The sequence below is a fragment of the Penicillium odoratum genome (assembly GCF_028828045.1).
Source record: "Penicillium odoratum strain IBT 22623 chromosome Unknown utg000002l_segment0_segment0, whole genome shotgun sequence".
Taxonomy (NCBI): Eukaryota; Fungi; Ascomycota; class Eurotiomycetes; order Eurotiales; family Aspergillaceae; genus Penicillium; species Penicillium odoratum.
In genome coordinates this window covers 294,255-310,155 of record NW_026643144.1, presented here as the reverse complement: position 1 = coordinate 310,155, position 15,901 = coordinate 294,255, and the positions used below count along the sequence as shown (strand labels likewise).

General features: G+C 45.7%; 5 protein-coding genes across 5 annotated transcripts; 4 read left to right on the top strand and 1 right to left on the bottom strand.

Moving 5' to 3' along the window:
* Positions 1-1,374: 1,374 nt before the first annotated feature.
* N7520_002162 (cytochrome P450) lies at positions 1,375-2,889 on the top strand (the record flags this gene model as incomplete). Its single annotated transcript, XM_057136097.1, has 2 exons — positions 1,375-1,953; positions 2,014-2,889. 2 exons carry the CDS (start codon positions 1,375-1,377, stop codon positions 2,887-2,889), a joined length of 1,455 nt encoding a protein of 484 aa, XP_056998783.1.
* Positions 2,890-3,480: 591 nt separating this feature from the next.
* Positions 3,481-5,480, bottom strand: N7520_002161 (alpha-N-arabinofuranosidase; the record flags this gene model as incomplete). The annotated part of the gene is made up of 7 exons (XM_057136096.1): positions 3,481-4,318; positions 4,387-4,525; positions 4,603-4,655; positions 4,708-4,837; positions 4,892-5,098; positions 5,182-5,303; positions 5,374-5,480. 7 exons carry the CDS (start codon positions 5,478-5,480, stop codon positions 3,481-3,483), a joined length of 1,596 nt encoding a protein of 531 aa, XP_056998782.1.
* Positions 5,481-6,325: 845 nt separating this feature from the next.
* N7520_002160 (uncharacterized protein) lies at positions 6,326-8,058 on the top strand (the record flags this gene model as incomplete). The annotated part of the gene is made up of 4 exons (XM_057136095.1): positions 6,326-6,482; positions 6,534-7,095; positions 7,158-7,649; positions 7,713-8,058. The coding sequence occupies 4 exons, from the start codon at positions 6,326-6,328 to the stop codon at positions 8,056-8,058; spliced, it is 1,557 nt and encodes a 518-aa protein (XP_056998781.1).
* Positions 8,059-9,018: 960 nt separating this feature from the next.
* Positions 9,019-10,467, top strand: N7520_002159 (uncharacterized protein; the record flags this gene model as incomplete). The annotated part of the gene is made up of 1 exon (XM_057136094.1): positions 9,019-10,467. One exon carries the CDS (start codon positions 9,019-9,021, stop codon positions 10,465-10,467), a length of 1,449 nt encoding a protein of 482 aa, XP_056998780.1.
* A 744-nt stretch (positions 10,468-11,211) lies between these two features.
* On the top strand, positions 11,212-12,946 carry N7520_002158 (uncharacterized protein; the record flags this gene model as incomplete). Its single annotated transcript, XM_057136093.1, has 2 exons — positions 11,212-11,408; positions 11,458-12,946. 2 exons carry the CDS (start codon positions 11,212-11,214, stop codon positions 12,944-12,946), a joined length of 1,686 nt encoding a protein of 561 aa, XP_056998779.1.
* Between the last annotated feature and the right edge of the window lie 2,955 nt (positions 12,947-15,901).

Sequence of the window (15,901 nt, the reverse complement as noted above, 5' to 3'; positions counted from 1 at the left end):
GCCAAGCGTTCCACGTACTTCCAGCTCTTAGGAAATTAGCGTTGCTCTATGGCTAGGTAGATTATTGCTACCCTTGCTCCACTTAGAGAAGCCGCGCAAGCAATCACATATACGACCCAAGCCTACCTATGTTTATTTGTAAAATTTTGTTGTTAAGGTTATCTAAGTGACCTGAAGAACCCGCCCGTGGACCCGATTACACACTAACCCTCCTGACTTCCCCAATGTCTTTCTATGTATGCACTACATATATCCCTTTGATGTTGTTTGAACCACATACGACCATAGGGTGTGGAGAACAGGGCTTCCCGTCCGCTCAGCCGTACTTAAGCCACACGCCGGTTAGTTAGTAGTATGGTGGGTGACCACATGCGAATCCTGACTGTTGTATGTTTTCAATTTTTTTGGTCTTTTTTAAACCTTTCTCATGTCGCTCAAAACGCTTACTGGGGGGCATTGAGGTTCTGATTCCCTAAGTTTGCCTCGCACTTCAACTTTTACGTATTTGAAACAATCATCTCTTATGTTTTCCAAGACCTTGGGAGCGAAAAGGAAAGACAAGGCCGAATAGCGACTAAGGATTGGGCTTATAAATAATCGCATTGCTGAGGGCAAAGGGAGAGGGGAGGGACCAGGAGGAAGAGGAAGATTCAAAATCCTGTTGAACGGTTTTCGTTGTTTATTGCAGAGACGGAAGTCCTGGGGAACTAGGGTCTTCATATCACGAGTAATGTACGAAGTGTTTGTAACGGAGGTGGACAATACGAGTGCGTGCATACAACGAAGAAGGTATGAAGACAGGAAAGCTATCTACAGAGAGATGGGTGGGTTAGGACCTATAGGTGCGTGTGTTCAAGGAACCCGGCCAATAAATACATATCGACTATCTGTGAAGGACGAGGATGTAGTGACGGCCATGGTATTATTTATATATCTTGGTTGCGATGCGGAAAGATCGCTCTTTTTGGGCCAAGGATTTTGGTCTTAATTTCCTGGTTGGCAGGTGCCATAGTCTCATTGATTCGGCTGAGGAAAATACCACGCAAAAAATGGATTTTCCGTAAAACCCCACTACTCTCCCAAAATCTAATTTCTATATTCATTTTGCAGGGAAGTCACTAGTATTTCGAGGGAAAGATCAATCGGTTCTTGTGGCCGCATGTGGGGCCGAAGATGTCATCGTTCCCCCAGGTTTGCATGTGGTTTGAGTAACAGTCTAGCTGTGCGGGGTCTTGGCAATGCTATTTAAATTCTCGAATGGTGACCCCTCCTGTCAGCAACGCAATCTGTGCTTACTTCGTTTGAAAGTAAATATGAATACCTCGCTTGGTATCGTGGGGTATTTCCTGTGCGCTTTGATATTTTACATACTAAATGCAAGTAACCACAGAGATTCATTCATTCTATTTGAAGCTAATTATCAAGCAGGCAATCTACAAAGCCATATCGTCACCTCTTCGTCGCATCCCCGGGCCCTTCTACACCTTTTTTACGCGACTTCCTCTTAAATTCGCGACCCTGGGCGGGAAGCAGCTGTACTATATCCACAGACTGCACCTGAGCTATGGACCGGTTGTTCGAATCTCACCAACAGAAGTATCCGTATCCTCATTGGCCGGTGTCAGAGAGATTCATCGCATTGGCTCAGGTTTCCTGAAAGCGGAATGGTATGAGAAGCTTACCCCCGATAGAGTGGGTATCTTTGCTATGCGTGATGCCAAACAGCATGCGCAGCGGCGGAAGTTATTTGCAAGGATGTTCTCCAAATCAGAGCTTCGCAGTTTATGGGAGCCTCTTGTAAAGGAAAAGGTTGCGTTGTATGTCTCTCAGATCGAGGAGGAACTACGAAGGACAGGGGTCTGTGATATATTGAAATGGTCTACATTCCTGGCAACAGATGTGAGTGGTCACCTCATGTTTGGAGAGTCCTTTGATATGCTACACCTTGGAAAGGTAAGAGATCATTTCATACAAATGTGAGTATTGAAGAATAATAACTAATGCACCACCAAGAAAAACGAATACATCAAGGTTCTGGAGTTGGCTCTGAAAGGTTCGGGTATTGGTCTCGAAATCCCACTCCTCAGGATCATCGGACCATGGGTACCTTCCAAGTCTTTTCAGAATTTGTTCAACAGCAGAGAATTTTTGAACAGTTACGGTCAACGGGCTGTGAAGAATAGCCGGAAGAATGGCGATTCCTCTCGCAACATATTCTCTGATATTATCTACGAGTCCGAAAAAAAGGAATCATCCCTCACAGACGTGGATGTTGCTAACGAAGCCGGCAATTTGATTGTTGCAGGTTCAGATACGACTGCAGTGACGCTGACCTATCTCATTTGGGCAGTGCTATCGCACCGCGAACTGCGCACGCAATTGGAGATTGAGCTGGCTGAGTTGAGTGCTGATTTCGACCAGGCAGCACTTGAATCGCTTCCACTGCTCAATGCAGCAATCATGGAGACCCTAAGACTGTATGGTGCAGCACCAGGATCACTCCCTCGTACGGTACCTGAGGGTGGTGTGACATTAGCGAACCATTATATCCCAGCCGGAACGACTGTTAGCACACAAAGTTGGACCATTCATCGTGACGAGGCTCTCTTCCCTCAACCTGAGAAGTTTGACCCATCAAGATGGCTTCCAGGTGACAATGAAGTCACCGAACAAGCAAGAATAGCATTCGCGCCATTCGGTACTGGCTCACGAACATGCCTTGGAATCCATCTATCATGGATGGAATTGAGGCTAGCGGCAGCTGAGTTCTTCATACGATGCCGAAATGTGCAACTAGCGCCAAGTGTAACAAGCGATTCTATGAAGCCGGAGCACTATTTTCTAATTGCCCCCCAAAGTCATAAATGTGAGGTCATGGTCAAAATGTGAGATTATCAAACAAGTATAGTATATACAGTATCGTGATTGCAAATTCGCCTCTTGGCCAACTTGCTTTTTGGGTCAGGGACAGTTTAAACTTATTATCGATCTTCTTGATGAAATATTTGAAAATGATTATAGCTGATCCGGTGATGGCTCCCCTTTTCAAGTAACTGTTCAGGTTGTTGCGGATCTGTAAGAAGTTGAAACAAATGGCATGAATAGTTATGGCTTTAGTAACTAACTAACTAGTCAGTCCCTCGCTCATTATTAAGAGGAGCCACCGCCGACCAATCCAGATGGCTCGAGACGAATGTAGTCATGGAACTGAATTTTCATATATCTCCTAGCAGACATTTATCTCATGGAAGAATGTTTGAACTATGGCCATCTGCCGACAAGATGCGAAAACAGATGGAAGGATCTATTCGTCATTCATTTACGGTTTTGGCAAAATTATTAGACTTATTCCTTCTCGGTGAGTAAGCTTTAACCGTCAGCGAGGATTTTAACGTCTGAGATCTCAAGAATTTATCAACTGTCATTTGAAATTTCAAAAATATTTTATCAATCAGAACAGAGAATTCGTAATCTAATCTATCAATTCCCATGAAGGGCATTAAGGACTACAGCTGACAGACTTTCTGTTGTATCCCCTGCCCCCTTTATATTAGGCCGAATAGGATCTACCTTCCATCGAAGCAAAGTGAAACTGAGCTTTTGGAATCTGAATACCCCCTTTCCATCCCATGTTGACTCCTTTATGGCCACCTTCTCCGAGTCCCATGTGTTGACATCCCGAACATCATTGGCTTCGCCACCGACGCAGAAAACCTGAACTTCGCTTTCTATGATGGGAAGTGAAGTTTCCAGACTTGTTGAGTCGGAGATGTTCACAACAGCCAGATTGATGTAGTTGTCGTCGCTTAATGCTGCAGAAACATCAAGTATAGGAATTTCCGTTGTGCTCGCGAGCCATTCTGGGGCAGTGCGTCCCGTGTAAGTCGGAGAGCGAACGTGAACGGCTAGAGTTTGACCTCTCATATACTTGGAGAAGAGTAGCAAAGGCCAGTATGTGGTTTGCTTTATCACTCCCTGATCATTAGTCATGAGAGGGGCGATAACATTCACACTCTGTGCAATTGTGGCCATGCCAATGTGCCGTGCTTGTCGCACAAAGACATTGAGCCATAATGCAACAGCTGTCATGTCTGAAACGTTGTAAAGCTCCTCCGCTCCCTTATCACCTGGAGCACGGACGGGGTTCCAAATATTCCACTCATCAAAGGAGATCTTGGGCCTGTGGCGTGTTTTAGGTGTGGTGGAAAAATGTGGAAAGGTTTCGTAGTTCATCTCGGTGCGCGCCAAATCGATAAGGGCTGATGTGATTTCGATAGCTTTCTCCGCTGCCCTGGGGCTAGTGGCATTGGGATAATGCCTAGATCGGAAAAACGAAATCAGCTACTTTCCAGTGTGTTAGCTTATATGGGTAATTGGAAGTATTACTCAAAATCGAACGTGTACATATGAACACTGTGCAGATCGGTGACTTTGAGACATTCTTGTAGAACATATCGATCCCAATCGCTGTGTCCATCCTTTCCGCATAAGACAAGCTTGATTGTTGGATCAAGTAGTTTAAGAGCTTTGAGGATTGGAAGTCAGCTTAAATATCCAAGACTAAACCCTCTCAATGGGTATGAAGATGGAACTTGCCTTTACCCCACTGTAACGCCTTTTTTGCATAATCTTCCTTTGAAGATTGTTCGACTTGCCTATGTCATATAATCAGTCTAGTTTGATTGTTTGAGGTCACTTGCAACTGACCAAGGACCCCAGACTTCGTTTCCCAACGCCCAGTATTTGACTCCATATGGCTTCTCATGCCCATTTTGCCTTCGAAGGTTGGCATAAGTTGTATCAGTATCGAGATTACAATATTCCAACCAAGCCAACGCTGGGAGAAGTTAGGGACGACATCCTGAGACAAGGAGGGGAGGGGATGGTCTACCTTCGTCAAGGGTGCCAGTGCCCATGTTCAGCGCTAGGTACGGCTGTGCCCCGATAATTTCGCACCACTTCATAAATTCATCCGTTCCAAAGTGATTTGTCTCCACTCCCTTCCAGGCGACTTCCAAACGCTTTGGCCGTTGAGCTTTAGGGCCAATACCGTCGAGCCAATGGTAGGTAGCGGTGAAATTCCCTCCCGGATACCGCACTGATGATAAGAAATTAGTCAATTGTCCCTCGTGAGTCAACTTGGCCTTGCAGCTAGGATTACAGATTTGATAGAGTACATACTGATCGGGACTTGGAGCTCTTTCATGCAATCGATTACATCGGTACGGAAACCGTTCTCATCTATGAGTCCGTTCTCATTGCTGGGATCATAGATTCCGCCATAAACGCAGCGTCCCATATGTCTACTCCATGAGGTCAGATACTTGGTGTTTGTGCCCACGTATATATAACATAGCTGGCGGCCGAACATACTCTGCAAAGCCCCCATAAAGCAAAGGATCAATATCGGCGATGGCCTGATCAGGTGAAGTGAAGATAGAAGGCTGGTCTTCCTCGCCAATCCGAGTGAGAGTTGCCATCTTTGTACCAGGATCAATGAATATAAAAGTCAAGAAAATTCACAACCGAGTTAATTCACGTTTTACTACAATGCACCGAAGCATATAACTGGCAAGATCAGAAGGGGATTCCCGAGCTTACTATGGATGTTCGGGAATTCCGAAAGAGATTTGGGGATATCTCCGGTGGGGGTGGCGTTTTTACGGCACTTTCATCAGATTTCAGCAAGCCTAAAAGCGCCCCACCTAGCCGCAGAAAGCCACTGACGGCCTATTGGCAGATTCTAGGAAGCTAAACCACCGCCACGTGCTCCACATGCAATCGCCGCGTAATGTTATCATAAACACCAAATCACAGCTAGTCTTTTATTTCCCGAGCCCATCTAATTCGGAGTCCCGTGGCGGCTTAGTTTTGTCGACGCTCCCATATTTTCAGTTCAAGCTAGCTCCTGGAGAACATCGGATTTTCCGACCGGTGGCTCTGCGGAAATGAAACAAATGGTGATACTCTATAGTTGTGTATTCAGTGCAGGGAAGGGATGGGCCGTAAGTATAATAGAACGAACGAGGGAGAGACGTCGTGAAGAGCGCACGTCGGAAGGGCAGACACCGCTGCCAATGTTCAAAGTCAAGGATTATGTGATAAGAGTATACCACGGAAAAGCCTGTTGCGGGGGGATTTATTGGAGATAAAGCCAATAAATACAAAAGACCCTACTAATGAAAGCTACCTATGTTTTGATTGGGGTTGATGACTATTTAAGCTGGACCTAACCCAAATCCATATGCTCTTCTGATAACCCAAATTTCATCGATCGATTTTCACTTTTCATTTCACACAACCGAACTTTAACAACGACCAAATCATGGACAAAAAAGATGATGATGCCTGCTTTGCACACGTGGAAAAAGAACTGGATGAGCCTCGCGAAGCCGCTGAACGTGGACGCCGTATTCAGGAGGATGAGCGACAATTGACTGCTCGGCAAGCCGCCAAACTGTACCCCCGTGCGATCCTCTTCTGTAAGTTCCATCTTTACAGGTTATGATCACGAGGCTGAATGTGTCATCCAGGTAGCGTGGCTTTCACCGCAGGGCTGATGTATGGTTATGACATCGTCGTCAACGGTTCTGTCATCGCCATGCCTTCTTTCATCATTAAGTTTGGCGCCACTGATGCATCGGGGCTCTATTTACCAACTATCTGGACATCGCTTTGGACTTCCATGACATCTCTTACACAAGCCCTGGGGGCATCCTTAGTTGGTTTTGCTGCCGACAAGTGGGGTCGCAAATGGTCCGGAGCGTTTGCTGGTATTGTTTCTATGGTTGGTACGGCTGTCCTTTATACAGCAAATACCCGGGGCTTGGTACTGGCCGGTAAGATGATTACCGGCGCAGCTATTGGGGCTGCAATGGCGGCAGGCACAAGTTATGCATCTGAGATTGCGCCGCTAAAACTGCGAGGCCCTATTCAAGCTTCGCTCGTTCTGTTTGTCGTGCTCATGCAGGGACTCGGGCTGGGAATTGTACGAATATTCGTGCCTTACGATGATGAACAAGCATTCCGCAATGTTTTTGCTGTCCAATGGGCAGTAGGTTTCATTGCTCTTGTCGCTTTCACCCTTGCTCCAGAGTGAGTTGCCATTCATATAGTTAGAGAGGACGTTGGTTTATTAACGATTTTAATTCTCGCAGATCTCCTGTTTACCTTATCCGAAGAGGTAAGATCGAAGAAGCCAAGAAGGTCATGGGTCAAATCTATAGTGGACATTCAAACATTGACGACCGCATTGCCTACCTTATCATGACCATGGAGGAAGAAAAAGCCCAAGCACATAACAAAGAAGTAACCTATTTGGACTGCTTCCGTGGAACTGATCTCAAGCGAACTTTGACCGTCGCCTTCCTCTATAGTACCAACAACTGGGCAGGTGGTGCCTTCCTAGCTCAGTCCACTTACTTCCTTCTGACGGTCGGACTGCCTGCCGTTCATTGCTTCGACATCGGCATCGGGGGCTTTGGCCTTGCCATTATCTTCATAATTGCCCTTGGTTCCCTTGGAAATAAAGTCAGCAAGCGCCAATTGGTCCTTATAGGAATCTTCCTCAACTTTCTGTTCATGATCACGATTGGCGCTTTGTACTGGGCCCCTGGTATGGGGGCAATCTGGGCCATTGGAATCCTGATGTATGAACTACCTCCTTGAGCCTTTTGACTCCATCATTGAGCCAACTGACAAAACTTTACCAGGAACATATTGATATCCATACAGACAACTCTTTTGCAAGCTGTCGGATGGCCTATTGCGGCCGAATTATCCAGTTATCACCTTCGTGCGAAGACTGTCGCTATAGCAGTCTTATCCCAGACTTTGTCAACTTGGCTTACCCAATTCGTCGTGCCGTATATGTACAATGTGGACTCTGGGGATTTAGGGGCCAAAACCGCATTTCCTTTCGCAGGTCTTACTGTGCTGATCTTTATCTGTGCTTATTATTACGTTCCTGACACGACCGGTCTTACCACTGAAGAGATCGACCGCCTCTATGTGGATAAGACTCCGGTCCGAAAATTCAGGAAGTCTACTTCAGAATAGGAGTTAAATAGCTAAAGCTCAGGATTTTAGCATTTGACTTTGTCTAGAAGGTAATTTGAGACTTTATCAGATATATTGAAATGGATCTTTATAAATCAAAACCTATATAGATAGGTATCTTATTGTACTATACTTTTAATTTGTCCCAATTGATTAACTAATATATATTCAATGGAACGTTACCTATGTTTTAATAGTATTCATAGTATTTTCCTTGGTATAGATAGGAATCATAGACTGTAAGACTTAGAGAGAATTTGCTATTACTTTGAGAGCCTTAGTAGAAGAAAGCGACTCCTAAGGAATCATTAGAGGATTAGAGCTAACTAGACTAGCTAGAGCAATACCCTCGAAAGGGCTGCCCTATGGACAAAAGCGACAGATGGCTGAGAATTCTTCTCAGCAGCTGAATCCTACTGTCAGCCAGTTAAAGACATATATTTTTGACGCACGTAGCATCGAACCAGAGTGCTGGAAAGGTTTGAGATGGATGGAGGAAAGATGGCGAAGAGATTGAGAAGCTAGACGTGAGTAATCCGATGGCGTACTCCAAGTGTTCAAGATGTCCCTTCAAATAAGGATGATATATTTGAGGCACTCCTAAAGTTCCTTCGTGTCCTTTCTCTGAGGTATCAGTGACTGTAGTTATTGTTTATGTACTAGGATTATACAATTGGCCTACACAATGAGGTCCTTTTGCTTGAATTGTTATTATGGATGACTTTAAATGTTTCACTTCCAAATTATTTCTGTTCTAGATTGATATCAAAGTGGATGACGTCAGCAGTGAAGGAAGGGTCACCTAAGGCAGCAGCAGAAATAACCTTCAACCCTTAAACCCACGAAGATGAAGTCCTTAATTTTCAAAGAGACCTAATACATCTTCCAATCCAACTCACGAAATATTGGGTGATCACCTGCATTATCATCTTGATGTCTTCCTAGGACATTTGGGTCCACATGGATCATCCCTTGTTCGTTGCCCAAGAGGCCTTGTGCTTTTACCCAATCAGCACCATATACGACTCTTGTCCTCGCTACCTCTTTTATGCCCTCCTCCTGGCCAGCTGTATCACACGATGGACAGGATGGCTTGCGAACGTATTTTTGGGGGCTGCCGCGACGTATGCTGGCACGGCGGCAATCGAAGCTTTCATCTTGGTGGCAAGCGATCGGAAAGTTCAGGCACCCGTCCCCGTCACTATTCCACTCCTCACCGAGAACAGTACGCTGCGGAGCAGTTTTCCACAGCTCGTTACCCAGACGAATCAGATCTTTCTCCAGCCCACTGCGCTTGATCTCGATGGCAATGCCGTCATGGCAATCGTCGTCACCGGCTACCTGGTCTTTCTCCCACTGCAATGCTGGTCCCGTGTGTTGACAGAAGAGCGTGCTCGAAATCTTCTCTTCTATCTCTGGAATATCCTGATGCTCGCGGGATCTATTTGCGCTCTGATATACGTCGCGAATAAGAGTGAAACTCCAACGCAGTACATGTTTTGCTACCCCGACATCCCGCCATACGAGTCCACCTCCAGTGATGGGTGGCAGGACTCCTGGAGAACGTCGACTTGGAACGCTAGTGTGTGGAAGATATTTTCGAATATGACGACATGGGGCGATATCGGTGACATCTGCTATAACCCTTGCTTCAACACCAGCCAGACTCTTCGGCAGCCGACCTCGTTGGAATCGTGGGTTCCGGAGGAGGGATCGGAGGTTTCTCTTGGGAATCGCTTCTTGAATAAGCTCATATATTCGAAGCGATACATCTACAGTCTGATTATTCTGTGCTTCGTGCTGAATCTCATTCTTTTGACTTTCAAGTTCCTCCCATACAAGTCGAGGATTCCATCTGCACAGATTGTTGTGATTTGGAAGACGAGGAAGATTATTTGCAAAGATTTCAAGGACGAGCTGAATCAATCGCTCTCGACACCGGTTAATGGAGTCGAACGGAAGGGACTGTTGCCCACAGTCAATTCATCTTGCTGGCGCCGCATCCGACCTGTCTTCACCATTCGCTTCCTCAAGGCATCCCTGCGCATTATCGCCGACTTGACGATTCTCTTTGGCCTGGTATTCAGTATGGTTATCAGCCCACTTACCATAATTGCTTTCGTAATCTGGATCGAATGGTGGATCCACAATGATGGCCCGTCACAGGAAAACCCACAGCAAGTTGGCCAGTGGTCATACTTGGTATCAATTGCTTTGCTTTTGATATCGGCGGCGATCCTCACGTTGAAATATCGAATCGCTTCTGCGTCAGAACTGGATAATGAGATAGCAATGTTGAGAAAGCAGCTTGCAAGGTTGGAGAAAAGAAGAGATGCACGGATGGAGTTGGATTCAGCTTCATTGACGCCAGATACTAGAGACGCTTCAGCAAACAACCGTGAAGGTTGACGCTAGTGAAATAAACTTGATTGAATTTATCCTTCACTAATATTTCTACCTTTTCTAAGACCAGTTTCCTTATTTCTAGAAACCTCCGCCACCACCAACCCATGACGCTCATGGCTTCAGCCAAGTCAGAGAGAATATTCAATCAATGAACGCAACATAACTTATTAACCTCCGTCATTTCCAGTTGCAAATATTCTCGAGCTATCAGTCCTCGTGCTTTCACCAGTCTTACAGCGATCAAAAGCCCGATCACAAATGAGGCACAGTCTTGAATTCCTCTCCTACTGATTGGCCCATCACTACACAGCGCATACGGTGCTTGACGTGGATATTGTCTTTAAGCGCGCCGCACAAACTTACGAAGGAACCCATTCGGAGGAAGTGCAGGACGTCGATTGTTGCCTCACCTCAAAATGGCTTTGCAATCCAATGATACTCTTTCGTTTCGGCCTGAGGGTGCGGCCTAGCTTCCTGCATATGACCCAAGTGCGTGTTGCTTGGCGATTGGTTATCGGTGGTGCATTTGGAAATCGCGATTACAGGGGTCATCGAAAATGAGAACATGGCGTTGGCTCTTCTGATGTGCTGGGCATGCACGAACAGCTCATTACTTTCCCCTCTTTTCAAATTCCCCAACCTACAAATATACTGAGCATTTGTCTCACTGTGCCTCAACCACACCTTGACTGAATCTTAGCACGACAAAAAACCTCAATGGTCACTAGGCGTTCTGCATACTTCGAAATGGATGAGAGCTTTAGACCCGCGCCAATAAATTACGGTAGAAGGCCCCCACCACATCCGTTCTTTGGACAGGATGGCGATCACAGTGATGAAAGTGTGTGCGGTCCCCAGCGCAACTTTACTCATCAGCCTCACCCACAATATGGGCGGAGTAAACAAAAGCTTCCTAAAATCGAATACAACCAACCACGCTTCTCGTGAGAATCTTCTAGTCGCGCTCAAATTAGACCTACTAATTTACTCCAGGCCCTACCAACTTCCACTGGTCAACGTTGCCCTCTGTGTTGACGACATGGAAGGTATAAACGATCGTCACGAAATTCCGGCAAAATACCTGCAGAAGTATCCTCGAATCTTTGATCTCCTTGGACCTGTAATCCATGGACGCTATATTCACGTACAGCTTTCTGGTATCTCTCGCAGAATCGTGCACACCATAGCACATTTCGTGTGTACGGGTGAATATGAGACAATTGAGACAGATGCTCAAGCAGAATCCTTCGATGAGCGGCAAGATGTACGCGAAGAATTCGAAAAAAGCGTTGAAGTCTATCATGCAGCGAAGAAATACGAAATTCATGATCTTCAGGTGCTGGCCGAAAAACACATGGAACATTTTGGGGCATCAATGACCTCCAAGGACATCATATCTTCCACTAGAAACGCTTTCTTGGATCTCCCGCGGGGTGAAATATGGCTTCCAAATTTTGTCAAGAAAGTCATTGAGCGTGAACTTGTGGCTGGAAAGTCCGATGCCAACATTCGTGCCATTTTCGGGAAACGCAACCTGGAGGGATCTGCCGCTTTCAACGCTACCATTTTATGGATGATTATTGATATCCTCTCTGCGCGTGTACATGACTTGGAAAATGAGGTTCACATCAAAGACAACATTGCGCCCGAAGTTAAGGATGATAGAGAACCTGAGAGTGTGGCAGCAAGTGAACCAGTCACGGCTACCAACAAATCTGTGAGGCGACCGGAAGAGTCTACATCCTCTGAAGATGGATTCGTAGTCAATGGATCTACTGTTGCTACGCCTGAAGAGAGCACCGCGAACGAGTCTTTTGCATCTCGAGCCATTCCTGCTGCAGTGGCCGCTGACCATCCCGATGATCCTGTGCCTGCACGCACTGATGACCGTTTATTTCGCTACAGTACGTTCGCGTGGCCTCCATTCCAACCTCCTATGAATTATAACGCTTTTGCCGATGAACCTGAGCCTGCGGGCCATGTCGCTGCATATCTTGGTGAGGAGGATGTTCCTGGAGCCGAAGAGCCTACTGTTGAGGCCGAAGAGCCTTACCTCCCTGAGCCTCCCGCTGAAGGACCTCCCACTGAAGACCCTCCTGCGCAAGAGGCTCCTGCGGAAGAGGCTCCTGCGGAAGAGGCTCCTGCGGAAGAGGCTCCTGCGGAAGAGGCTCCTGCGGAAGAGGCTCCTGCGGAAGAGGCTCCTGCGGAAGAGGCTCCTGCGGAAGAGGCTCCTGCGGAAGAGGCTCCTATGGAAAAGGCTCCCACGGAAAAGGCTCCTGCGGAAGAGGCTCTTGAGGAAGAGACTCCAGTTGAAGAGCCTGCTATCGAAACCACTCTTTCAGGCATTTTACTGGCAAAATCGAAATTGTACAAGGATTGGAAGGAAATCAGCTTGCATACAAGGCGTAAGAGGAGCAAAGTGCTAAAGAAGCGAGGCCTTCCTATCCCTTCCGAAAACGGCATTGTTTCGATTGCGCTTTAATCTCCATGGGCCAATGGCATATGTGAACGAAATGCTTTTTGAATATACATTCTGCCTCATCCACTGGAGACATTGGGTACAAAGATGATCGTTATTCCCATGCACTACTTTCAGCTATTATAGTTGGTGATTGGAGCGTGGTTGGACTTTCTATTTTTCGGAAGGACCCAAGCAGTATGAACTGAAGTCAAATTGAAATAGTTTCCAGGCTTAATCTTAATGTCGTGCATAATTGTACCCCGAAACAATCCAAGATACTGGCTCCCTTTCTGTTAATCGAAACATCAGGCAAGTTCTCGTTTGAAGCGCAACGGTATTAGAAGTTTTTGTCGTTTGGCGAGGTAGTTTCCAGTTGAAGGTAACTTCGAGGAACGCCTCATCTTCGACTAACTATTTTACAAACATTTTCGAGGGGTGTATTAGTCATTCATGGATACGATTTTTCTTTAATATAGGTCTTCTGAAAAGGCGAGGTTTTCGGCTTCTTTGACTCAATCCAGAGCATTTGGTCCACAGATAAAATCGAAGAAAAACAGCGTACGGTCGGAATGAAGGAAGATAATTATTCCGATTTTGGGAAAGTTCCAAACTTAAATTTCTTTTGTTAATTCTTGGGGGTTGAATCTACTATTTGTTTGGTGCGCTTTATTTTCAAGACTAATAATTAGAACTAAAAGAGGAACTCTAGGTTTTTGAACGCCATGGAAAGATTCCATGCTGTCGAAAATAGACAACCACATTAGCACCCAGTTCCTTAGTCGCAATTGCTCCAGGATTGAGGTCAAGTGAACTGACCGAATTTCTCTGAGTTTACTATTTTTGGTATGTGGTGACAACTCCACAAGCCTTCCAATCAACTTGGAATATTTGAACCTAGCGGCCTGGGTATTTTCACTTCAAACCCCCTTCATCTGCCCTTGGTTCCTATAGCAAACAAGTCACCACTGACTATTCAACCCCCTCTCTAATATGGCAACTCCAGGGCCTGAAGCGGGACCATCTGAGCTAAGGACACGGCGACAACATTCAGAATCCAGATCGGCTCTGGGTTCGGGACCGGGAAGAAAGCGAAGAGCCAAGAGCAAGAAGAGTTTCGCATCAAGTTTGTTCGGCATCGCCAAAAACGGGAAAAAGCGCAAAACAGTCAGGATTGAATCTGATCTTGATCCCGAGTAACTAGATCTTCAAAAGGTTACACTTCTTTACTAAAAGTCGGGTAGCGATCTTGACACCCTGATTGCGAGATGTCGGGAAAGAATAGAGGATAACATTATGACGTTCGCATTCGAAGAAAAGCTTCGGCAACTCTTGTTGGAAAAGCAGTACATTGAGTAAATCGTCTTTGCCATCTTGCCAATCTTTCTGGTTACTGCCACTTGTTGTTGAATTGGGTCAGAGAGAGCCAGAAGGACTTGACCTGAAGATTATCCTTCGCGGATATTCCCTGAAAAAAGTCCTTACAAATGTTGTGAATAATGGCGACCCATATAAGCAGATTTCTTGAAAGGTTATCGAGATTGAAATCTGCAACTCAATGGCCTGATCACCTTTTGGTGTCATGGCGATCAGCTCTGTCAACCAAGACCATTTAGCTGGGCTGAATTCGATGTGATAAGTGAAACGTATGAAGGTCATGTGGGCTTTTGGGTTGAAGGCGTGCGTTTTCCATCACCTACCATCAGACGCTTCTAATTTTCTTAGCTGTTCGAACGAGATCTAACATCGCGTCCGGCGCTCGTAATTCCGTGGGCCTTGGTACCAGGTACATTCTATGTAGGCCCACCTTTTCCACATAATTAGCTCCTGGCTAACTATTCCCTAGTATATGATGGCCTTCCGCATTCCTGGGTACCCTTGGTGGACGGAATTAGACATGCTATACGACACTGGCTGTTGCGGCAGATTGCAGGCTCCTATGGCCCTCCTGACTATCCCGCAGTTCCCATTATTGGAGAACAGAATGTAATAGGAATTGGTGGAGATGTCACCTTGCAAGAAGTTGCACTTGAGTTTATAATACTTGACCGAAAACGAAAGCGACTAACAAAGTGGATCAGAGTTCAAGTTGGCATACAGACTGGGGCATGCATTAGCATGCGTGACGATGCTAGAACTGATGGTCCGTTTTTGATGAAATATCTTTATACTGGAACGGGACCGGATTCAAAAGGTAATTTGCACATTGCCAAGAATCTAGTTTTGCTGCGTTTACCCTGCATGGAATCTCGCAATGCGCCTGGTATAGACTACTCCTCAGAAGATGATCAAGGGAAGGTTCTTACTCCAGCAAGTAGTCGCTTGCCCCAGGAAGGGGATAGGTCTTTTTCCCCCGCAGGTTTTAGAGCAGAATGAGACAAGGGATTTATGGCAGAAAGTTGCATATGTAGGTACCATTCAATATTCATTTAGACATTAGAGTTCAATTTCATATTCAGCATTTCCATCTATTCAACGACTTGGGCACAACCGCATACTATAACGGGTGATCTTTGGGGTTCATTGGTAAATACTAGCGATATGCCTGTGAGTCGTACTTGGCTTGACATTGGTAAATATCAGAAATCATGGATTTCCGGTGAATAAAAAGTTCGTGGAATACAATATTACGGAAGAAGATTGTCTAGTATTTCTGGCATGATATCCATCGGGAAGACAAATAATGAATGTATATCATAAAGCCTATAGGAAGAAGGCGAATTCGGATGATACACTAGATGTGTGTGAATTGACTCTTTTGTTCTGGACATATAACTTCAATGTTGTTAGCGGTATAACCTTCGAGTATGGGATCGTCAGTGCCTGAGGCTTGGGGGTATATCCGAAGATTAGTCCGCTAAGCTTCTCACCGCCTAAGTTCACAGAACTCAAAACCTAGTAGCAGCATAAGTGCCCTTAGTAGTCGGTTAATTGAATCTAGTTCCTTAGTATCCCTTCCTAGCTTATATATAGTATCCT